The sequence below is a fragment of the Phyllostomus hastatus genome, unplaced genomic scaffold, assembly GCF_019186645.2.
Source record: "Phyllostomus hastatus isolate PE091 unplaced genomic scaffold, TTU_PhHast_1.1 phas_contig_1162, whole genome shotgun sequence".
Classification (NCBI taxonomy): domain Eukaryota; kingdom Metazoa; phylum Chordata; class Mammalia; order Chiroptera; family Phyllostomidae; genus Phyllostomus; species Phyllostomus hastatus.
The window spans coordinates 7,944,662-7,968,588 of record NW_025333537.1 but is presented as its reverse complement, the minus strand read 5'-3'; the positions used below and the strand labels follow the sequence as shown (position 1 = coordinate 7,968,588).

Sequence of the window (23,927 nt, the reverse complement as noted above, 5' to 3'; positions counted from 1 at the left end):
TCCCTCCTGTTCTGCCGCTGAGGGAGCCCAAGGTGAAGGGCGGGGTTCGCCGGCAGCCAGCCCGAGGTGCCGGGGTGGAGCCTAGAGCTGTGCCGTCCCGCTAGGCAGCCAAGGGTGGGGCCAGCACCACGGGCTGGTACTTGGGAGCCACGGGATTCAATAGCGTAGATGGCCGTGACGAGTTCACCTGCTTCTTTTGGCTTTATTAACGTGGCGGCTTGAAAATGCAACATGAGGCATGTGTCTCACATTCCATTTCCGCCGGATGGTGCTCAGGACTCAGCCCACGGCAGCTGCCCGAGCCCACGGCACACGGGACGCTCTGCCCACCGGGTCCCAGTCGCCCCGGCTCCTGACCTGGGTTTGGCAGCCATTCGAGCCCTGAGAAGATGCAGGAAAGCAGCAGGGGGCACCTCCGGGGAGGGGCCTGGGCCTCTGTCGTCGCCTCCAGCCCCTCAACGCCAACCTGGGCGGCACCCCTTCACCCTAAACCTCAGCCTGGGAGAGGCTCCGGAGAGAAGTCTACCTTCTGTCTGGAACTGTCCGCCCACAACGAAGTCCAGTCTCCAAAGTCCCAGAAACAAGGCTCAGCTTTGCTCCCGGCCCACAGCAGCGCCTAGGAGCCCCTTGTAGGGAGAGTGGTCCTTCCAGCCCTCACGGCGCTCCACCAAGCATACGCCTCCGGCTCTGCAGAAGGCGCCTCTGGCTTCCATAGTCATCCATCTTCCTCCATCTTCCACCTCGCCGCCTGCAGTGACACCTCCCGACCACCAGGTGGACCCGGACACGGGGCTTCACTCACACACTTGGCAAGTGGATCACCCCGAACTCGGTGAGCAGGGCCACCACGAGGAAGCTCACGTAGAAAAGGAGCAGGCAGGAGCCGTAGACCTTGTTCAGCTGGAAGGACTGCAGCGGGACCGAGACCAGGGAACCGACGAGGCTGAGGCCCAGGGCGCCAGCCAAGATCCACACCAACAGGCCATCTGGCTCCAGCTGGGCAGGGGGAGGGGACAGGGGAGAGAGGCTGGGTCACTACAGCCAACAGCCACCCGATGCTTGAGGGCCCCCGGCCACGACCCAGCGCACAAGGCCCACCCTGTGGATGGCACGCCCCACCTTGACCTTCCAGGTTTTAAGCTACCTGCTTTGGTCATTTGTTGGGGCAGCTCTAGAAAACGAACACAATATGTTATATACATACATGTATATAACATGAAGTTGTTGAAAAATTCTCAAGCGATACAGAGAAGTACAAGGAACGGAACCCGTCCCCACCCCACCTGTCTGCCTTCTGGACCTGGCATGTATCTTAACACCTTCAGCCTTCCGTCCTCCCGACCCCCCCCACAGACGAGGAAACCGGGCAAGTGACAGAGCCCAGACACAAGTCCCAGCTCGGAACCCGTGCCCTGTCCTGTCTCCCCGTACAGTGACACGCGTGTGGGTGCACATGCATGTAGGCCTGTGCCCGAAACCCGAGAACGGGGCTCGTGCAGCAAGTGCGTGGGTGAGAGCAGCCCGAGTTCAGCACCCAACAGCACTCCGTGGGCCGGGGACCCTCCAGGGTGCCCCATGACTCCCTAAGGTGGTGGGATGCCGGAGGGCGCGCACCACCAACGGGAACACGGGATACGTGGTCAACGAGGAACACCAGCAAAGAAACAGACCCTCAGGGGCCCCACCCTAGGGCCCCATTATCCAGAACCGCCAGAGAATCGATAATGAAAGGAACCGTGAAACCCGGGAAGAGCATGAACAAAATCTGCAGAGCTCGTGTTTACCTTTGAACAAGGCAGACTTGTCAAGCAAGTAAGCAGCTATTTGCTTCTGGGCGTGGCCGCCGTGGAAGCCGGCCCTCCTGCCAGCCGAGGACTGGCCAGCCACAAGGGTCTATTCAAGGCCTGGAGGTGGGGGCTTTGTCCCCACCCATAAGGCCAACTCTGGGCCTCGGGACTTTCCGCGCACAGGCCGAGCCGGAAACCATCCCTAGGCCACATCCCCTCCCCACCTTACCCCTTCCCCTCGTTGGTCTCTGCACTCAGGGCCGCCAGAACTGAGATGCGGGGGCAGAGGGGTCAACCTGCTGCCGTGCGTGCGGCGCAGTTGCCCTGTGCAGTGTTTTAAAACAGAACGAGTTCACCTAGGAACCTCGACTTCCTCAGAAAGTCTGGACGACCAGGCCGCCTGAGGCTCACCCGAATCGCTTGTGCATTTCGAAGACCGGTCAGGCCTGGGCAGCATCCGAATTCTCCCCTCAGAACTGTGTCCTACCTTCGCCAGTCCCCAGGGAGCTTGTCTTAAAATGACGAGCCCCCACCCCCTGGAATGCCTGGGCCAGGAGGTCTCTTGGGCCCCCAGGAGTTTCTCAAACACTCTTGAAGTGTGAGAACCTCTTTCCCCCAGTGTGGTTCAGGACCTTCTCCTGCTCTGCTGGGCCCACTCCTAGGGCCGTCTTCCCTCGACGGAGGGCGGCTTCGTCCTGCCCTGCCGGCCCGTCCTGTGTGGGCCGTGTCGGGATAAGGCGTTCAGCCCGGCCTGTCCCTCACACGTGCTGGTCCAGAGAGCTGGGTGTGGGGTGGGGAGGGCATCCACCCCATTTCACAGGCGAGGACACTGAGGCTCAGAGATGTCCCAACTCATTCCAAGTCCGACCGCGAGAGACTCAGCTGATGGGACCCACGCCGGAACTCAGGCCCTTCCTGCCCCTTCCCCCAAAGCTGCATCTCATTACTGTGTGAATCCGTAAGGAATACATTTTTCAATCCTCCCTGCAGAATATGCTAAAGGGATCAGACTTGTCACACACGAAGGCAAATCTCCCAGAAGTGTCAAGTGCCCAGGGGGTGAAAGGTCTCCCATCCGGAAGACCGGAAGTGGAACAGGAAAACATGTTGTACACAGGCCCCTGGCAGACGTGACCGGCCACTCACCTTCACCTCCGGGTGGCCCCTGGAGATCTGCAGCAGGCAGCCCAGCCCCACTCCCACCAGGACATCTGCGGCCCAGCTCAGGAAATTTGCAGGAACAATGCTGACCATGCAGCCCACTGGCTTTCTCCAGGACCTGTCCCCCCGACCTAGCCACCCAAAACCCCACCTGAGCCCCCCAGCCCGTTTTAGCACCTCCGAGAAGCGCAGTGTCTGGAGGGCACCTGCACTCCGTCTGTGAGGCTGGAACGAGGTGACGGAAATGCTCGACACCTGCTGAGTGCGCAGCAGACGGAGAAGCTGAGGCTGGGCGTGGTAGTGACTGCCCTTGGTCCATCAGGGGACTGGTGACGGAGCCTAGGTCAGGGCCACACCCAGGGGTTGTTCAGGGGGCCCTGCTCCAGGCAGGGCACCCCCCCTCCCACCCCAACCTGAGAGGTCAGGAGAGGCCAGAGTCAGGAGCGCATCTCAGTGGGAACAAAGAGGCCATGGCAGGTCTGCCTGCAGGGTCCCCACAAATTCTGACCCCGCCCGGCCGGCCGCCTGCACCACCACGTCCCACAGGCCCCTTAGTCAAGGGGCGTGGGGAGAGCGGCCCTTCCGTGCGGTTAAATAACGTCGCTTTGTTTCACAACCAGAGTCTCTGCCACTTGCTGGATGTGGGCCACGGGCCGGGCGCTTTCCAGGGTGCTTTACTTCCTCATCAGTCTGTACCACAACCCGTTTCTCATGAACCGAGGCGACAGGCCAGGTGTGTGCACCAAGGTCCCAGGTGCACGGGGTGGTACTGGGACTGGAACCCAAGACCGCCTGGTCTCGAAGCTCTTCCTTCTCCACAGCCTACCCTGGCCGCAGGCCCGTCTGGCCCCTGGCTCGCTTTTATAAATGGGTCCTGTTGAAACAGAGGTGCACCTGTTTGTTCATGTATTGCCTGTGGCTGTTTCCACTTGACAGCAGCAGGGTTGCGTTGTTGCCAGAGACACGATGGCCTATGCAGATCTCAGCTCTGGCCCTTTAAGAAAAAGCATGCTGACTCCTGGCACCTGCAGACCATGATCTATAAGCAGGAGGGAGAGGGTGTCCCACAGGGCGCACGTCAGCTCAGCGTGGGTGCAGCTGCTACTCACGGGAGCCCTGACAGCAATCCGCCAGCTGCTCGGCGCTTACCAGGGGCCAAGCATCTCCGTCACCCCATCCAACCTTTCCAACAGCCCTTTGGAGGTGACCCCCCTCAATAAGCCCATCCCACAGCCGGGGCAGCTGAGGATCCAGCGGCCACATCGCCTGGCCCAGGCGTCGCAGCGAGAGCCTAGCCCGAGGGTGGCCGTGGAGCAACCCACGGCTCTCGGAGCCCGTGCCACCGGCGCCCAGGCAGCTCGGGCGGTCCCAAGAAGGATACTGAAGATGATGCCGCCAAAGCAGGCCGAGAACGCCATCCGGGGGTAGCCCTGGCGGGCCAGCGTGAAGTCGGAGAAGACATCTGCGTGGAAACCAGAGGGGCTGTGAGTGCTGAGGGGCTTCTCCCGGCCGGCCGTGGTCATTCACTCCTTCCTGCTCTGCTCACCCACTGTCATTCGGTCAACAAACGAGGGGAGATGCCCCCCGGGTCTGGCGGTAGCTGGCCAGCTGCTATGAGAGGCCACCGTGCCCTGTTAGACACCGTCCCTCCTTATCCTCTGGACCCCCGCTCCTTCTCAGCAGAGGCACCTCAGGGTATGACAAGCCGCCACCAATTTGTCACCCAAGTCCCATCTGTTGCTAGCACATACAGTACCTCCATGCAAATTAGGGGAAGGTACCCAAAAAGGGGAGTGGGAGAAGAGCTAGGTGGGGGGCCCTGGACCCCTTCTCTGGATGCTCTCAGGCAGCACACAACCTGGCCAACCCGCCTGGGCAGCTGCAGCCAGAGAAGAGTGTACGTAGGGGTGTGTGTGTGTGTGTGTGTGTGTGTGTGTGTGTGTGTATGAATGCCTACACATGCCACACACACCCATGTACTCATTCAGCACGGCTGGCTGCGTGGGCTCCGAGTCCTGCCTGAACGCTGGGGAGCCACGGAGAGTTCGTGCATCAGAGTGTGAAAGAGGCTGGGCGTCTACAGGACCTCCCGACTCAGGTGCAGCCCCGATGCTTGGTGACAGTCCCTTCAAAAGGACAGCGGGCACTACGCACACGCTGAGGACAAGTGCCCCGGCCGCCCCCACCCCCAGGCAATTCCGGCCGGGGCAGCGATGGGCAGGGATGTGGCCGTGCTCACGCCCGCAGCCCACGGGCCCCGCCTCACCTCCGATGCTGTTCCCCCAGGCCAGCAGCGTGAGCCCCAGCACGGTGTTGCTCAGCCGGAAGACCACGCCCAGGGACCGCAAGATGTTCACCACCTCCGTGGCGGCCGCGTTGATCCACAGGGCGCTGGTCAGGAAGCCCAGGAAAGCAAAAGCCTGGGGAGGGGACAGTGTGCGGGTGGGACCAAGGCCGGCCCCCGGGTGGGACACGGCGATGACGGGACCCACCTCAAGAGGCCGTCGGGAGCCTAAGGTGAGTTAATGATGGAGGCAAAGACGTTAGAGCCCAGTGCACAGTGAGTACCCAAGAAAACGTTAGCTCAACCCTCCTTTGGGAGGAAGAAGCTCCCAGAGCTTTCATCGGACTTCCGGTCTGTGGACCAAGCACCACCGACCCCAGCAAACTCCCTGGGAGCAGGTGCTCCCCACCCCCCGCCCTTCACCCCGGCCCCTGCACTCCGCTGCCTGTCTCTACGGAGCTGCCTGTGCCAGACGTGTCCTACAAATGACCTCATTTATTTGTGCAATACCTGTCCTTTGTGACCATGTGCTCACTGAGCACAGTCTTTTCAAGGCCCCTCCCTGTCGTGGTGTGTGTCAGGGCTTCGGAGACTGGCAGCAAACACAGGCTGAGAACCAGTTCTCTAAATGGTTGATTTGCTGCCCTGACCAGTGTGGCTCCGCGGGTTGGGTGTCGTCCCGCAGAGAGAAACGTTACCAGTTTGATTCCCAGTCAGGGCACACGCCTGGGTTGTAGGTTCGGACCCCACTGGGAGTGTGTGGGAGACCCCTAATCAGTGTTTCTCTCGCATATTGATTCTCTCCCTCTCTTTCTCCCTCCTTTGCCCTCTCTCTAAAAATAAGTATTTGTAAATTATCAATTTGCTGAAAATTCAACCCCCTTCGGGTTGGTACCTCCATTCAGAGTTCTAAAAATAAAAACCACAGTTTTTTATCAATAAAAACTGAAATGTAGAAGTGAAAATGTAAAACATAAAAATTTCACTTATTTTTAGACAGGAGAAGGGAGGGAGAAGGGGAAGGAGAAAAACATCAATGTGTGGTTGCTTCTCACGTGCCCCTCACTGGGGACCTGGCCCGCAACCCAGGCATGTGCCCAACCCAAGCATGTGCTCTGAATGGGAATCGAACCCACGACCCTTTGGTTCGCAGTCTGGCGTTCAATCCACTGAGCCACACCAGCCAGAGCTTAAGTAAATTTTTGAAGAAAAGGTTTCTGGACAAACAGCCTGAAAATTCCTTGGAGTGCTGCAGAGCAAACAGGATGGGGAAAGACCCCCACGAAGAGCAAACCGTTCCACCACTGGCCTGAGAGCGTTAGGAACCTGAGCTCATTACGTGTTTCCTGGTTAGTATCTCGGAAGAGTCTAGAAGGTCTTCAAGAAGGCCAACACATCATTACCATTTGGCCCAGCAGTTCTGCTCCAAAAAATACGCCCAAGAGAAGTGAAAGGGAATGTCCCCACAAAAATCTTTTGCACAAACGTTCATGGCAACACTATTCATAATATCCCCAAATGTCCATCAACCAATGGACACACAAAATGTGCTATAGCCACGCAGTGGAATATTACTCAGCCACGAAAAAGCACTACTTACTAATACAGGGTACAACGTGGATACACTTGGAAAACATTTGCTAGTAAGTGAAAGAAGCCAGCCACCAAAGGCCACATGTGGTAGGATGCCATTTATATAAAATGTCCAGGACAGGCAAATCCACAGAAACTGAAAGCAGATTGCCAGTGGCCGGGAACAGAAAAAGAAGGATGACAGGGTGTGGTTGCCAGATACAGGGTTTTCTTTTTTTTAGGTGGGGGGGTGATGGTTGTGCAGCTCTGTGAAGGTACAGTTGACCCCTGAACAACGCAGGGGTTAGCGGCGCTGACGCCGTTGCAGTGGGAAATCCACCCATAGCTGCAGCCAGCCCTCTGCAGCCTCGGTGTTCCAACTGCGGATCGAGAATACAGTTGGCGCCTAAACGACAGGGATTTGAACTTTGTGGGTCCCTTTATTTGGACCCACTGAACTGCACATTTCAAATGGGGGACTCGTGGGGGTATGTGAATCACATCTAAATAAAATAAAGCTGTTCCCAAAGAAACAAAAGAAGAAGAGGACCTTGAAGAGCTATAATAACCCTTGAACGTGGGTTTAAAGACCTGTCATTGCAGAAAGTGATTACTGGCCCGACGACCGCCCGAGGCAAAGACAGGACATCTGCCTAGAAGGCCTCAGGGTCCCCATCCCAGCTTGGAGACCCCAGAATTCTTACCCAGTGAAACCGGGGGGGCTTGCTGTTGGTTGTGACAAAGAAGGTCACGGCAGCCAAGGCTGTGCCCACGATCACCACTATGCCCCAGACAGGAAAGAGGCCACCTATCTCATAGATGCCATCTGCAGAGGGGAGAGAAAGGGAACTGGGACTCTCCACAGCTTCAACTGGACACCTCCACCTGGAGGCCCCCCAGAATGACCGAGGAGGTCTGGCAGTGAGAGGCCCACAGATGAAACCCACATACGTGCAATTATTTGGATATAAGAGATACCTCCCATGGGCCCAGCCCTGTCCCAGCCACTTCAAGGGGACAAGGAAATTAAAGAGAGCCCGTGTCCCAGGCTAGTCCCAGAGGAGCTAAAAGACAGCTCTGTGAAAGACAGACACTCTTCTGTTAAGGAACCAGCATGGGGAGAGCTGAGAGCACTCACCACTCTCACCCTACCCCACACCCACGGCAGACATCATTAATCGACCACGATGCTTCTGTCCAACAGAGCTATTGGCAGCGCCCTGCAGCCAGGCATTGCCATCGGATGGGTATCACTGCATGAGCTGAACCGCAGTCTCACCCCATCCATGCACTCTGGGTAAGTTCACTCCGCAAACCAATCCACTATGGAGTTATGGAAGTTCCAGAGACCTCACGTGAAAACACTAACGGGAGGAAACCCTGCCGGTAGGCAGAGCACTCTGGAACTCTCCACCCACCACCCTTTTCACCACTACGGAGTCGGTGCTGGTCTTACAGGCAGTGGGTGGTTGGATGGCCCGCACACACACAACAAGGCCCTCCTTCCGTTGTTTCAGTCGGGTTCACGGGCTTGCAAACATCAGCAGGCACAAGCCTCATGCTGGGGGCTGAGCACACGAAATCCCACCTATCCTGAGCACACCTTAGGGGGGCGATACTCACAGGCCCCTGACTGCAGGGTCAGGACCAGGACCAGGGGGCTGATCACCAGGTGCAGACAGTTGAGGGGCCGTTTCCAGTTCCTGTCTTCCTTGTCGGGGTCCACCAGGGGGACGGTGAGGAGCAGCAGGAACTCCACGGGCAGCTGTCAGGTTGGAGAACACAGGACGGCGTCATCGGCAGGGAGACCCAGGTCTGGGCTGGCCGCACCCGGAGCTCAGTTTCCCAACAGCCTGGGCTCCTAAGACACCGCCGCACCCCGGGCCCCCTCGCACCACACCGGCGTGCTCCCGGCTGGCTCTGCAGGACGGGAGGTCTAAGATCACGGTGTCGGCAGGGCCGCGCACCTTCTGGGGGCCGGGCGAGGGAATCCGTTTCCCTGGCTGTCCCAGCTCTGAGCGGCTGGCTGCCTGCGTTCCTTGGCCCCCTATCCCCCTGAGCCCTGCTCCTGTGGCCACATCTCCTCTGAGCCTGCCCCTCTGCCTCCCCTTCCCTCAGAAAGACCCCTGTGGTAACACGGGGCCCATCTAGATCACCCAGGATAACCTTCTATCTCGAGATCCTTCATCGCATGTGCACTGTCTCTGTTGACACCTAAGGTACGGCGTCCACAGGTTCTGGGGACTGGGACAAGCAAGGGCACCTCTGGGGAGGGCATCCTTCAGCCAGCCACAGCGCCTCATCCACTCACCTGACACCGACCCCAGTGGTAGGAACTGTCACTGTCCCACCCAACAGAGGAGGAGGCTGAGGCTCCGACAGGCGCAGGAGCCCCTCCAAAGCCACACGGAGGGTGTGTGCGGCTGGGACACAGGGTCAGCGCCGACGGGCTCCACGCCTTGCTTTCAGCCAACTAACTAAATGAGTGATAACTTTTAGCGAGTGTTTTTTTTCTTTGCTAGGCACCAGACTCAGCCCTTCACATATACGAGGTTATTAAATTGTCACAGGCACTGGGGTAGTCTGGGTGTGGTCTGCAATTCTTCAATCCCTTCCTGCAACAGACTCAGTCACATGCTTTATCAAGGGACTAAAATGTTGCAGGATGTACTTCCTGGTCCTGTTTTGGTTGATCTTTCTTGGTCGTGTCACTCGCTTTGACCAAAGGGCTCTGGGTGACTGTGACGGGAACGGAGGCTTAAAATGTGCTTGTGAAGTTTGCCTGGGTCTCTTCCGTCAAGACAACGGCAGGGTCCCAAGGACCCACTGGTCCCATCCCTGAGCGCTGACCACAGCCTGAAAACAGTCACCCCAGATGACCCAAACTATTGTCACTGTAAGTCCACGCGAGTCTGGGGTCACTTGTTCCGCAGCTTTGTTGCAGCAATCACTTACTGATACAAACAAGTGCAGAAGAGAGGCACTATCATTGTCCCCCTTGTAGGGGGGGGACACGGGGGCTCAGAGAGGTGAAGGGACTTGCCCAAGGTCCTGATGCAGCCAGAGCCACGGAGGGGTGCAAACCTAGCCCATGATGTGCCCCGGGGCCGAGGAAGCCTCAAACGGACACCGATGGAGGTTTCCACGTTATCTCCGGGAGGAGAGCAGGGCCGTGGGGTGAGACCGCGGACTTTGGCCTGGCGGGTGGACGGCGGACGGGCAACGGCTGCAGCTGGGTCTCACGTGCACCACCAGCCTGGGCCGGCCTGTCACACCCGGACCTCAGGGCACCCCCAGCCCAGGGAAGCGGCGGGTGGTGGTCAGGAACACTCAGCGTTGTCCTCCTGGGGCTCACCTTGACCCAGCCCCTCACCCCGGGCCCAGTTCCCCACCCTCGCCCGGTCGGGAGGGGCCCTTCCTCCCCACTCTCTGTCCCAGGGCGGGTGCTCTCCTTCCGTGGGGGGGCAGAGCCCCAGGTCAGGCCATCAGCCAATCTCCACGACTCAGCTTCCCCATCGGGTCCCAGGTGATCTCATTCCGAGAGGCCCCAGCAGACCTCCGCCCCCCTCGGTGAGTCAGAGAAGGTTGGGTGGCCAGTGCCAGGAGCCAGGAGCCCAGGGCCAGGGTTCCCTCCTACCTTGAGCACCTTGAGGACCCTCCAGGGTGCCGGCTTGCTCCTCCACTTCCTGTAGTCCAGGGGGTTGAGGGCCCAGACCAGGATCTGAGCCGTGGTCTCCTGGTAGAAAAGCAGCGGCTGGTACTCGTCCCCTGGGTGTGCAAGGCAGGGAGGGGCGGGTGTCCAGCCTGGCTCGGCCTCCGGGACAGCCTCTCCCCTCCCACCGTCCTCCCTCCCGACCCCTGGAAGGAGGAAAAACCCACCCCACCCCCAACACAGCCCTGGTGCCCCGCCCCCGCCTCAGGGGCCACAGGGCCCTGGACTTACCATAGTCGTAGCTGTTGGCAGTAGAAGACACCCGCTCCTCCTCGGAGTCCGACAGCACCTCTGTCGCAGAAAGGGACGTGTCCCACGAGCCAGCCAGGGAGTCCAGACCCTCCCCACCCCCGTTCCAGAACAGGGCCCCTCTGGGCAGCTTGCGGGGTGCAGGGGGCCGAACCCTCAGTATTTTGGACTTCTCAGCGATCACTGTGCACACTCAGAGTGAGAAAGTCCAACTCACGAACAAATGCAATGACATAGCACGTGAACTTGGACACGGCAAGTGACGAGGAGGCTTCACCAGCACGAGAGGAAGCACAGAGGTGGGACTTGGGGGAATGAGTAGAAAAAGTACAAGGAGGACCTGGGTAACAGCAAAGGCCTCCAGAGACGTGAGGCAGTGACAAAAGGCGCAGAGGGTGACGACCTCCCCTGGTCCCCTTGGGGGACCCCGACGGACCCTCACCTGGGGTGGCTGGCATGGAGTAGACCAGCGATCTCCTCCGCTGCCACTGGTAGATCCAGGTGCACAGAACCACGGTGACCACGTAGAATACGTACAAGCCCAGGTACCCTGCAGACCAGGGCGCAGCCTGTCACCTGGTGGCGGCCTGGCCACAGGGCCCAGAGGGCAGGGGCTGCCAGTCCTGCTGCTGGTGCCCCGGGTGTGTTGGCCCGGCCCAGCACCAGTGGCAAAGGGCCATAGCCTGCAGCCTCCTCCCCGCTCCCCTGCCTCCCTGACGCACCGTCCCTCCCCATCCCGGGCCCTAATCGTCCAGCACCCAAGGATGTAACGGCTGACTCAGACAGTGGCCCCCAGAGCCCCACTCAGGAGCTAGGGGTCGGTGTCCTGCTCTGTGCCCCAGGGGGGCCCGGCCGCCAATGAGAAGGCGGTGGGGGAGAGTCTGGAGGACTTCCTCCCCGCTCCCTCCCGCCGCGGCAGGGTGCCCCGTCTCTAGCAGGGCCTGTGACCCTCCGCGGCTGCTGCTCACGCTGCGCGGCCCCAGCCCCGGGCCTGTGGCCCTCACTAGGCTCCAGGCCCCACGCCCTCTACCCCTCCAGCTGTGGGGGGTGGGCAGCACCCACAGTTGCGGGTCCCTGGACGTCTGTGCATCTCAGGGTACCTTGCTGATTTCCTTAACCCTCTGCGAACCGCCCCTCCGTCCACATCCCTGAGGCCACCTAAATGGAATGTGCGTGCTGCTGGTGCCCTGACAGGGCCGCAGCGGGCACCGGCTCCGCTGCACGGTAACATCTGACTCGGTCCACATCCTGAACATGCCCCCGGCCCGGCCCCACGCGGTTACCCACACCCCAAGTTCCCCTTTTGACTTAAGCTGGTTTGAGCAGGGTTTCTACCACGCGGAACCCACGGAGCCCTGTGCCCTGCTGGTGCCCTCCCCCCACCCCACCAGCCCCGGGACGACCCCGCCCCGGCCCCGTGGCTGCTCACGGCTCACCCAGGGCCCAGGCCAGCGTGACCCTGCCGAGGTAGAGCGCATAGAAGATCAGGAACACGGCCGCCATGTAGAAAACGATGTCTCTGAGGAAGGGCCTGGAGGCGGCCGTGAAGGGACGCAGGATGGCGATGCCGCCCGCCACCACAGTGGTCACCAGCACGCCCGCGCCTGCAGGACGGGATGCCGGCTTCAGCCCGCCCTGCGCGTCCCCCTACTCACCACCCCACCCCCCACCCGAGGCCGGGGCCACTCGTACCAAACAGCGCCCCGAAGGCCAGGCCGGCCGTGTGGGGGTCCGAGAAAGCCACCACGGCGCTGAAGATGTCGGGTGCGCCATTCCCAAAGGCCAGGAAGGTGACGCCATGGGAGAGCATGTCAAGGGGGGGGGGGTTCTGTGCAGAGGCCCTAGCCTGCCCAGGCCTTTCCTGGGCTGTGTGCGCCGCCCCTGTGTCCCAGCCACACCCCTCCCTCCCTCCCCCCTCCCCCCCCAGGGTGCAGGGTCTGGACGAAAGGATACTGCCACGTTGTGGGACAGCTTGAGAGTGGTAGAAATGGCAGACAAGTTAGGGCAGAAACTGCAGAGAAAAAGCAAATGGTGAGGACTCCACAGGCAGTGACCCCTGTTCCCGCCCTTCCTTCCCCCAAACCTGGGGTCGCCCAGTGCCAACCTCCCGAGACCCCGTGCGTCCCTCTATAAGCTGGACGGGAGTCCAAGGCCAAACTCACAACTTCTCCGCGGTGACTCCCAGAATGAGAAAGAGGTAAAGCAGCCAGAAACCCTGGGGGGGAGGGGAGACAGGAGAGGGAAGGGAGCGTTAAGCCCAGACTGGGCCCCCAGCCCACTCCCCAGCCCGTCCGCTGGCTCCCGGGGGCAGGGCCGGCTCCGGGGGGCAGGGCCTTACGTAGAGGGTGATGGCCAGAGGGAGGAGGTTGGGGGGGAAGCGGCAGAAGATGCCGTCCAGGTAGTCCAGGTAGCCCCCGTTGCTGTGGCAGTCGGGGTTGGTCCGGATGAAGTTGCAGCGGTCAGAAACGTTCAGGCCGCACACATCACGGCACTGCGGAGAGGAAAGGGGCGGGGGGGGGGCATCAGGGGGGACACTCCGAGGGTCACCAGGCCAGGCCCTGCAGGTCTAAGCAGCTGAGGATAGCCCCCTTTGGCCCGGCCTCCAAGCCTCCCATACCCTCTGGGTACCAGCCGCACGCTTTCGTTGTTTAAATGGAAACTCGTGTTTGAAACTAACATAGGCGCTGGGCCAAGGGGCTCAGCCGGTTGGAGCACTGTCCCATGCACCGAAAGGTCGCCGGTTCGATCCCTGGTCAGGGCACCTTCCTAGGTTGTGGGTTCAATCCCCGGTCTGGGCACGTATGGGAGGCAACCAATCAATATTTCTCTCTCACATCTCCCCCCACCCCCTCGCCTTTCTTCTCTCTCTAAAAATCAACAAACGTATCCTCAGGTGAGGATTAAAAATAATTAAGGTTTCAAAAAGAAATTAACACGAGCAATTCACGAATACATGTTTGTTCCAAACAAAAGCAAACCATATATTAAGATTTCTAAATTCCTCCTCCGCCTCCCTGCCCTCCATAATCTCACCTCTCTCCAAAGGTCCTGCCACAACCAGTCTGAAGCGCACCCTTACAGACATTTCTCAGTTTGATCACGTTGGCATGTACATCCTATTTTACAGTTACAGTTTGGTTTGTCTTACAGAAACAGACCCACCCTAAATCTCTTATTTCTGCAATTTCCTCTCTACTCATATATTGACATACAGTGAAGAAGAGGGGGATGAAAGTCGAAAACCTTCTGAGTGAGTTCTACATGCCGGGCACGGCGCTAGGAGCTTCCATGTCGCTCACGTGACCTGCCCAACTGTGTAAGGAGCGTGCCAGGAGCAAGCCCAGTATGCGGGTAAGGAGACTAAGCCGTGTCCCGGGTCCCCTCGGTGGTAGAATTGGGTGGGAACCCAGGCTGTTTGAGCCTCTAGAACCCCTATTCTTACTACCACGACCCCTGGCCTCACGGTAGTCTTCCATTTTTATTTCTTCTATTGATTGGTTTTTTAGAGAGAGAAACATCGATTTCTTGTTCCACTTCTTTATGCACTTACAGGATGCTCCCTGTACGTGCCCTGACCAGGGATCGAACCTACGACCCTGGCGTAATCAGGATGACGCTCTGGCTGACTGAGCCGCTCGGCTAGGGCGCCGCCGTCGTTGTAACAGCAGCAGGAGTGTATGTGACACTACGAATGCCCCGTAGCGGAGGCCGCATTTCCCCACCAGTGGGCTCTGGGTGTGTTTCATTTCCCAACGATGCCAACAGTGAATCCTGTCGCACATGACTCTCTCCGCACATGGGAGACCATTTTGTCGGCGAGATTTGTAGAAGTGAAAGCGCTGAGTGAAGGAAGATCCTAATCCGGGTTCCTCCAGAGACAAGAACTGACAGGCGCACCTCACTTGGGGCCCTTTGCAGACACGGCGTTTGTTACAGGCTGAAGGCCTGGGGCTCAGCCAGCCCCGTGTCCGGCGAGGCTACTGGCACCGTTTTCCCAACAGCATTTGCTCACTTCGAGTCTCCCCCGTCACGTTTTGGTAATTCTCACAATAATTCACACTTTTTCACCAACACTATACAGTGCAATATAAACTTAACTTGTATATGCACCGAGAAGCCAAAAAAGTCATGTGACTCACTTTATGGCACTGTGTGCTTTATTGCAGTGGCCTGGGACGGAACTTACACCACCTCCGAGGTCTGTCTGTGTAGGTGAGTAATACACTGGGGAGTGTGTGGGGTACACACCCCGACAGCGGGAGGTGGGGTGGGGAAGGGGGAACAACCAGTGCAGGCCGGATCGAGGCTGTTCCCACCTCGGGCGGGCCACCCTGCAGGCAGGGGTGCTGGGGATTTATGTATCCACCAGCCCCTCCTGTCCTCACCGAGGAATGCCGGGAGTGAGAGGTTAGTTTCCTGGCATTTCCACTTCCCTTGCTGATGGGTGGCTCTGGGAAAAAGACACCGGCAACTAGAAGTCAGCAGAAGCCCATCAACATGGCAGGGTCCAAAGGACACGGGCAGGGCTCGGATGGTGTCCGCTGCAGAGGGGTAAACAGCTCCCAGTGCCCTCCCCAAAGCCGCATTTACACGGGCTCCCAGCTGCCTTGATCCAGTTCAGGCCGGTGTGGTGGAGCCCTCGGGTTCAAGGGCAAGCCTGATTACTGGTGAAGTTAAGCGCTCTTTTCCTATGATAACGGCCATTGGTATTCCTTCTTTGAGCAACCAGTTTTGTTTTGTTTTGTTTTGTTTTCAGTTGGAATGTTTGCTTGTTCTTATTGACTTGGAGCAGCCACCTAAGGATACTAGCCCTTTGTCATTTGTCACGGCCTTTGTCATTTGTCAGGGCATGCCATGCATGTGCTCAGGCAATGCCTTAGGCCTTGTGGGCTGGTAAGAGGGGTCCTACCTATGGAAAGGAACCTCACCGGGTGATCTGATCATAAATTGCCAAGCCCGTGACTCCACTGAAAGGTTTTAAGCCCGCCCTGTCTGTTGTTCTTGTGCTCCAGGTTATCGAGACTTCGAAACACCAGAGGTAACACCTCTTGAAAGGGGCATTAACCCTCAAGAGCGCACCTAACCTCGTTAACCACCCCGCAATCCAACCCCCACCTGGCTTTCTCCAGTCTTCCAGTAGCTCCCTCCTTAAGTTCAAATGCATTAAAAGAACCTGCAAAACTGTTCCTCTCCAGGGCACTTACAATCTTGCTCCCCAGCCTATGTCATTAGTTTGGCTCAAATAAGCTTTTATAAAAATTCTCTCTGAGGTACATCAACAGCCCAGAAGGTCCCCCTTTTCAAATGCTTTGTTCGAAAGCTTCATCAAAACCACCTCGCATCCATTAGAATGACTATTATTAAAAATAAGTAAGTGTTGGCAAAGCTGTGGAGAAATCGGAACCCTTGTCCCCTATCGGAGGGAACATGAAATGGAATCAACTTTGACTCCTCTGACCCCCCCCCCACAACCTAATCCACCCATATATCTCACTCACTGTCCCTCCAACACTTACCCCAGATCTCACCATTTCTTTCCTGTCTCCCACACCCACCGTCACTCATCTGGGTAGCTGCAGGAGCCCCCCCACTGGTCCCCTTGCTGCCACTCTCAACCCAGAGAAGCCAGAGAGGTCCCCTAAAGAAATACATCTGATTTTGACAGCCCTCTGCTCAAAACTCTCTATTGGCTCCCCACTAGCCTAAATTAAATTTCACCTCCTAGTCTCAGCATATAAGGCCTTTTATAATCTGCCCACCACTCCCTCTCCATCCTTATCTCTCTCCACTCTCTCCCCCTCACTCACTCTGTCCCGGCCATTCTGGCCTGCTCACTGCGCGGGGAGCACACTAAGCTTGTTCTTGCATCAGGGACTTTGCACTTGCTGTCCTCTTCTGCCTGGAATGCTCTGCCCCCAGAGATCTGTACAAGTGGCTTCTTTTCTTCATTCTTGGCTCAAAGGTCATTTCCACATGGAAGCCAGCTGTGACCACCCAATCTGAAACAGCTGTTAATGCACCCTCCCCCTTAGAGCCCCGCCTCCCCAATGTCACTGGATCGTGTTATACGCAGCATCTTACCAGCTGCACTTCACATGTTTACACCTTTATCTGACCTCCCAGAAGACTGTTCACTCCGTGAGGGCAGGGATTTTTGTCTCTCGTTCCCTCATTTATCCCAGGCATCAGCTTTAGCGCCTGGCACATAGTAGGTACTCAATAAATATCGGCTGTTTGGATGAGTACGCCCCCACCTGATGTTGCCAGCTTCCCTCCCAGATACTCACATCTACAACGGGAGTCTGGTGCACACCTGAGGCTGGAAGTGGGGGGCCCATGTGGGCCCATGTCAATGGGCCACTGGTCCCAGTCACTGTCTCCACCATTGGCAGCACCCACAGCAGATGCAGCACCCACAGCGGACGCAGCACCCAGTGCAGTTTCAGTCGTCCACTGGCCATCAGCCCCCGGGGGGCCTCCCCGTCACCCCCTGCTTCCCCTTCTTCAGTGTTTCAGTTCCAAATGGCTAGCAGCTCCAGCCACCTGCGGGTTGGGGGTGAGAAGGACAGCCAGTGTCACTGAAGACCCCAAGACCCCACAGGAGGGGCCTGGAAACTTTTTCCAACTGAGGCTCTGCCCTTCCTCCTCCCCAAACCAGAGAAAAACCAATGTAGCAACCCACACTGTGGATGGAAGTTCCCTGAGGAGCCCAGGCCACCTCCCCGCCAACCCTACTCCTTCAGTAAACAGATTAGATATACCCTTCTTCCTGTGCCCCAGTAAGTCTCCATGGAAACCTAGGACCCTCCCCCCTAGCCTGAGACCAGAATATGGAGGCTGAAGGGGACGATTCTGAGATTGAGAATCCAGATTGAGGCCCCAGGGGCCCTGCTGGGTGAGATAAACACAGGAAGAGGGCAGTGGTGGGAACACTGCAAGTCCTCAGAACACACACGCACACACACACACGCACACACACACACTTTTGGGAGTGGACTTGGCCACCAGTGTGAGGCTACCAAGCAATCCTGCTGTTCTACGTCTATGAGTCAAGCTCTTAACAGTAATGATCTCGTCCAATCCGCACACATGGCCTGGGGGAGGAGGGGCAAGGCTATTACTCCCCCTTTTTACAGATGAGCAACCTGGGGCAAAGCGCCAGGCCGGTTCCTCACTCTCTGCCACAGCGCCTTGCCTCCCTCAGCTGGTTCTCAGAACGGCTCCTCCGGAGAGATGACTGTCCCCACCCCTCTTCAGAGGAGGGGGCTGGGCTTCGAGGAGTTCCATAATCTGGAGGAGGTCACTCAGCGAGGGGGCTTGCAAAAGTCAACGGGGCCTTAGAGGGGGAAATCGAAGCTCAGAGGGAAGTGAACTGCTCAGTCGCACAGCCCGTTAGCAGATTCCGGCTGGACGCCGCCACCCCGCCCCCCTACCCCACCCCACTACCACCAGGACCAAAACGGCTTCATCGCCTTCCAGAGAAATTAAACGAAAAAAAAAATCTTTGGCACACTGCCTTCCTTTTGGCTCCTCCACACGTTGTAGATGAGCATGTTTTATTTTTGCCATCAAGAAAAACACAGCCCAGAAAACGTTTGCTTTTTCAAGGATTGCACTGGCGGTTGTTTCTCAACGTCCTGGCAGGAGCGGGCGGAGGCCCCGAGGAACAGAAGGGGAGAGGAGTGGGCAGAGGCGGCGGGTCCCGGCACTTTTTCCTCACCTGTTGACTCTCACCTCTTTTGTTGGGTCTCCAGAATTTCGCTTGTCACCGACTTGGAAGCGCTGACCTGCAACCAGAAACTCCAAGTTTCCAACGCAGTGCCAGCCACTGATCGAGCTGTGCAGCGTTGGGGAGATCACGTCACCTCTCTGAGCGTCTGATTCTTCCGTAAAATGGAGACAAATGTTGGCCCATGAGAGCATACGATAAGGGTTCAATAAGTGCTCGCGCCTTTGGTGCCCCCAACTTGAGGGTCGGCGCTCGTCTCCTCCCTAATGGTCGCGTAGGTCTCGTACTCGTTCACCAGGGGGCATTTATTGGGCGCCTCCGGTGCGCCCATCCGGTGCCCAGCGCTCAGACGCTCGGAAGTTCTGCAGACCCAATAGGAAGGTGCGGGCGCAGAAAATCGGGACAGCCACCACCGCTGCGGCCGCACTTTCTATCTAGGTGCTCAGTTTCCCAATCCCGACAGACGGTGAGAACTTGAACTCCGGTGCCGGGTCTTCCCGCTGCGCCCCAGGGGGCAGCAGGCTCTTCTTACCTCGTGCCGGACCTCGGACCCATAACCTCCGAACCTCGACCTCTCCGGGCCTCGCGGCCTTCCTAGTCACTGCCCGACGACTGGCACCGCCCGGCCTCCCGCCCCCGACCCCGCCCGCCCGGGAGCCCCGCCCGCTGCAGCCTCGGGGACTGGTCCGGGAGCTGGTCCCGGGCTCGTCCGGCCCCGGCCCAAAGCCACGCCCCTCAGGGCTCGCCCCGCCCCTGTCCTTAAAGGCACAGGCTCCCGGGGAGGTCCCGGGGGTCTCACTCGCCACTCTCCTTTGAGCCTTCTGCCCTTCGGTTCTGCTTTCGCCGCTAAAGCAGAAGCGAAGCTGAAACCCAATGGGTACAGACAGCGGGAGGCGGGAGAGGGGAAGTTAGAGGGTGAAACTAAAGGGTTCTATTCCCGAGGGACGGGGAGGCAAGAAGACGCCAAAATGCCTCTAGTAATGGATGGTGATAAAGAGTATTGGAGAAGGTCCCGGGCGAGGAGGGCCGCGCCTTACCCATAAATATTCCAGCCGCCCTGCCTGAAATACCTCTATGTGAGCAACCTCCTAACTGGGTTGAGCATTTCCCTCACCTAGCATCCCTTCTAAGAGAAGGGTAAGGCAAACTGGTCCAGACGGGGGGATTAGTGATCTGCTCGTCCTGGCGGAAGAGAGTCCCCCTCCCCAGTTTCCCAGGCTCCTGGGGAAAGTTCTGGCCATCTCTGTCTTCCCTGCCACTGGCCTGGGGAGGGCACTGGGGGCCGGAACAGGGTGATGAAGCTGGGAGGCCCGCCTCCTCCCAGGCCGTTCCTCCAGCCCCGCACCTGCCTCCACAACTGGACTCTTCGTTTACCTACTCTGAGCCTGGCCTAAGGCCCTTCACCTGATGCCCCTTTCCGACTTCCTCTTTTACCCCCACCTGCATTCCCTGGGGCTCTGGCCTTGGAGATACTCCCCATTCTCTAAACACCCTGTTCCTTACTCACCACCCCGCCTCCGCTCCTCCTGCCCCAAGACCAGCCCTTCCCTTCTCCACCTGACAAACTCTCACCCTTATTCCCCACCCAGCTCAGATGCCACCGCCTCCAGGTAGTCTTCCACCTTCCTCCCTGCCCCTCCACCTCCACCTCAGAGGTTTCTCCCCTTTAGAGAGAGCATACCCTAGTTCCCCACGTGATATCGTTAGAGTCTCAGAGCATTGAGGTTCTGGGGGACGTTGGGTAAACATTTAGACTCTCGGAGCCTAAGACAGTGTCCCTCCCTGCCAAACAGGGACTGACAATCGTGCCCATCTCATGGGGTCCTTGCATAATGAAACTCAACACCGGATAAAGCCCCAGCCCCGGGCCGGGTGCTGAGTGAATCCTCCTTCACTGGAAGGCACCGCTGTCGCTATCATTCCATGAACCCTACAATGTAGGGACTTACCTGCCCTTGGCCCCCACCAGGCTGGGAGGCCTCACAGCGAGGTGCAGGCCCAGCTGGTCCCATGCCCCGTGCGTGGGAAGAAGAGCCTGCTGCCCGGGCAGCTGCTCCGCGGGGCCTCTGCTGCCTGGGGAAGTAGCTCTAGAAGTGCTGAGTGTGGAGCCTAAGCCCTCCTCCCCGAGGGGCTCTGACGCTGGTACTCAGGGGCCCCGCCAGGGTGGGGACTTGACCTCAGCACCCGAGGTCAGCTGGGCGGGCAGGTCGCTACCTCCCTGTGTCCCAGGGGTCAGGGAGGAGACAGGAGAGGGGGACAGAATGAGTGTTGGGGGAAGCTTGGAAAGACCCAAGGAAAAGAACCATTGGATGCAGACAGGGGAGACACACGTGGCCTGGGACACAGCCCCGGTTTGCCCCCGCTGTGGTGGACAGTGATCAGTGTTAGGGCCTTTTTCCATCCGAGCAAGGCCATTTTGACGTCACAGGAGCAGGCTCCACAGTCACTGAGACCCAGGTTCAAATCCCAGCTCTGCCATTGACTGGCTCCTTGACCTTGGACAGCCATCTCATCTTTTGGAGCCTCATCTGAAAAACGGGGCGACTAATGGCACCTATGGGGCACTCATAGGACCGCGGTCGGGATGTCTGAGATTGTATCTGTAAAACCCGAAGCCCATTGCTTGGTGCTTACACGAGCGGAATGAACGGAAGCTGCTGTCATTACCATCACGAGTAGTAACGAGAGCGAAAGACCCTGACCCAGTGTCGGGCTCTCAGTAGGTGAAAATGTCGACTCACTTTCCCTGAAAGAAGACTTTCGTGCTTATATCAGTTATCTATTGCTGAGTAACAAAGCATCCCAAAATATAGAGGCCTGATAGGACATTTTACTATCTGTGATGGTTTCTGTGGGAGAATTCGGGACGAGCTCAGCTGCACAGCCCCGGCACGGGTCCGTCATGCGGGTGCAGTCCATGATGTCTAGGTGGGAGTGGCAGGGGGCTGCCTCCTGGCCATTTCTCTGTCTTTTTGGGGTCTCAGGGGGCCTCTGTGGGAACCTCTCTGCGTGAGCTGATCTCTGGGCTTTCTCAGAGTACAGTGGCCTCAGGCAGCCAGACCGTTCAAACGGCAGAACTAGAACCTGAGACAGCTCGGGGATGCGGGAAGGGTTCCAGGAAACAAGGCAGAAGCCGCCTTACCTTTTATGACTTAGTTGTGGAAGTGACACTGTGTCACAAAGTAATGTGTGAGCTCCTGACGTGTCTGTGTACAGAAAAGTCACCCTGCACCAGCCTGAACCCACAGAAGTGACTGGTGGTGGGCGTGCAGGCAGTATAACAAGGAGCAGAGGGTAGCTGCATTGTGGAGGCACGAGGAGAAAGGACCCTCAACTCCTGCCGGGTGGGAAGCCAGCCATCTAAAGCACCACACGCAGGCTGGCTGTCCTCAGCCTTTGAAGAACAAACCCCAAACCAACGAAAGAAATAACTTATATTGAAGACTCACATTTACAGTGAGTCTTCCCATGCTTGTCTCATCTACCAGTCTTGTGGGGTGGTCCCCACTTGACAGCGGAGGGAAATTGAGGTTCAGGGAGATGATGAAGCAACCTGTCCCCAAGGCACCCACTGGGAAGAAGCAGTGATGGGATCAGCACCTGGGTCCCTGTGACACTGAGTGAGTCTGCTTCACCACCACCATCCCGGATCACTCCAAGATAAGGCCAGCTCAGGCTGACACCGAGCATCCCTGTTCTGGGGCCCCTGGCGTGGGTGGCAGCTCCGGGAACAGTGCAGGTACCTGGGGAAAGCGTGAGCAGAAGTAAGGGGCGAAGAGGAACTTGGAAGGGGAAGGAGAGAGAACCAGAACTTTGCGTCTCAGCCCAAGAGGTTCAGAGACTTAGATGGTTCCTTAAGATGCCTGAGTCTGAAGTGCAACTCATGCAAGTTCCCTCCTGATTCCAGCGGCCCTGAGCTCATAGTCACATGGCCCTGTGGGGGGTCACATAAACCCCCACAGGGACGGCATGCTCATTACCTCCCACAGCAGCCCAATTACCAGGGGGCAGCAGCAACTGCAAAAAAAATGTTTCCGCTGGCATCATTGGGGGAGTCTCCATGGGACTAATCCTTCTAGAAAGTGACTGGGCGGTTGATACATGTAAATTCTAAGAGCCCCGAAAGCACATGGGCCTTCTGCACCTCCAGTGCTGGCCCTGGTGCTCCCCCAAAATGAAAGATTTGGCTAATGCTCAAAGCACAGGAGTGTTTTGCCACAACCACCTTCATGACTGTGCAATCGTCGGAAACCCCCTAAGTGTCCGGTAGTGGCCCTTGTCGTGGTTGCCGCGAACAGAATTGTTAAACCCGTTTGGGATCAGCTAGACCCAGGCCCCCAACGTGAGTTTGTCCCGGGCGGGGGGAAGTCGCCCCCCTTCTCGGACTGCGGTTTTCCATCTGTACCACGGGGTTAGGGTTTCATGGATCCCTCGGGGTAGATGTGCGGATTAAACAAGGAAACGCACAGCAGGTGAAGGTCAGATGTCTCGTCTGCCGCACAGAACTGCTCAGCGGTCACAGAGAGCACACCCGGGTGACTGCTCTCACCTGGGTGACTGGTCTCACCTGAGCGGTAGTGATGGCCACCTGTCACCTGACCTATATAGGGCGGGTCAAAGGCCGAGCTCAGGGCCAGGCTACCACAGCTAGGGGGCCTGCCTGGTGCTGACCGGGCCACTCTGAGCCAGGCCTGGGTGCCCTCTGCCCAGGATCCCTGTTCTCTTAAGCCCGCCCGCTTCTTTGGGTGGCGGGGACCTTAAACACCGGCTGCGACAGGGCAGCCCCCGTTCCAGTCCACAGAGAAACCTTGTGGGACGACGACCACACTCAAACGGCTTCCACGTCCACCTCCTCACGTGGTTCTCATTCCCTGGCGTGGGGCAAGGATTCTCCAGATGAACTCTCTCAGCAAATTTCAAGTGTGCAATACTGCACGGTTGCCTAGAGGGATCCTGCGGCGCATTGCGTCTCCGGACGTCACTCATTCTGCGTAACCGCTGCCGCGCCCCTTGGACCTGCACTTCCCCGTCCGCCCCGCCCCTAGCCCCTGGAAAGCACCGATCTACTCTCTCTCTGCGTCCTCGAGTTTGACTCTTTTAGGTTCCACGTGTAAGTGAGCTCATGTAGCACCTGTCCGTCGGGGTCTGCTTGATCTCACTTAACGTAGCGTCCTCCAGGCTCCTCCGTGCTGGCGCAGACGGCAGCATCTCCTTCGTTTTGAAGGCCAAGACTACTCTGTTGCGCGTACGTGCCGCGCCTTCCTTCTCCAGCCCCGCCCCCGCAAGTGGGCGCTTAGGTGTTTCTACCCCCTGGCTATTGTGAATGACGCTGTGATGGCCAAGGGAGGGCAGGTGTCTCTTCCAGATGCCGGTTTCCTCCCCTCTGCGTGTACACCTAGTGGTGGGGTTGCTGGGTCATGTGCGAGTCCTGCT

At 58.2% G+C, this 23,927-nt stretch overlaps 1 protein-coding gene across 10 annotated transcripts; it reads right to left on the bottom strand.

Moving 5' to 3' along the window:
- Positions 1–182: 182 nt before the first annotated feature.
- On the bottom strand, positions 183–20,551 carry SLC8B1 (solute carrier family 8 member B1). Of its 10 annotated transcripts, none has more exons than XM_045842832.1 (18): positions 20,444–20,551; positions 18,486–18,552; positions 17,941–18,101; positions 17,053–17,308; positions 13,104–13,256; positions 12,928–12,980; positions 12,719–12,776; positions 12,458–12,563; positions 12,202–12,369; positions 11,208–11,315; positions 10,748–10,807; positions 10,442–10,572; positions 8,428–8,569; positions 7,509–7,630; positions 5,215–5,368; positions 4,330–4,410; positions 2,934–2,998; positions 183–996 (listed from the first exon to the last, which is right to left on the bottom strand). In XM_045842832.1, exons 4-18 carry the CDS (start codon positions 17,224–17,226, stop codon positions 799–801), a joined length of 1,773 nt encoding a protein of 590 aa, XP_045698788.1. In that variant the 5' UTR covers positions 17,227–17,308; positions 17,941–18,101; positions 18,486–18,552; positions 20,444–20,551; the 3' UTR covers positions 183–798. The 10 variants fall into 10 exon arrangements, with proteins under 10 accessions (XP_045698788.1, XP_045698793.1, XP_045698786.1 ...); XM_045842837.1 differs by having other exon boundaries at positions 18,500–18,552; positions 20,444–20,550; XM_045842830.1 differs by lacking the exon at positions 17,941–18,101.
- Between the last annotated feature and the right edge of the window lie 3,376 nt (positions 20,552–23,927).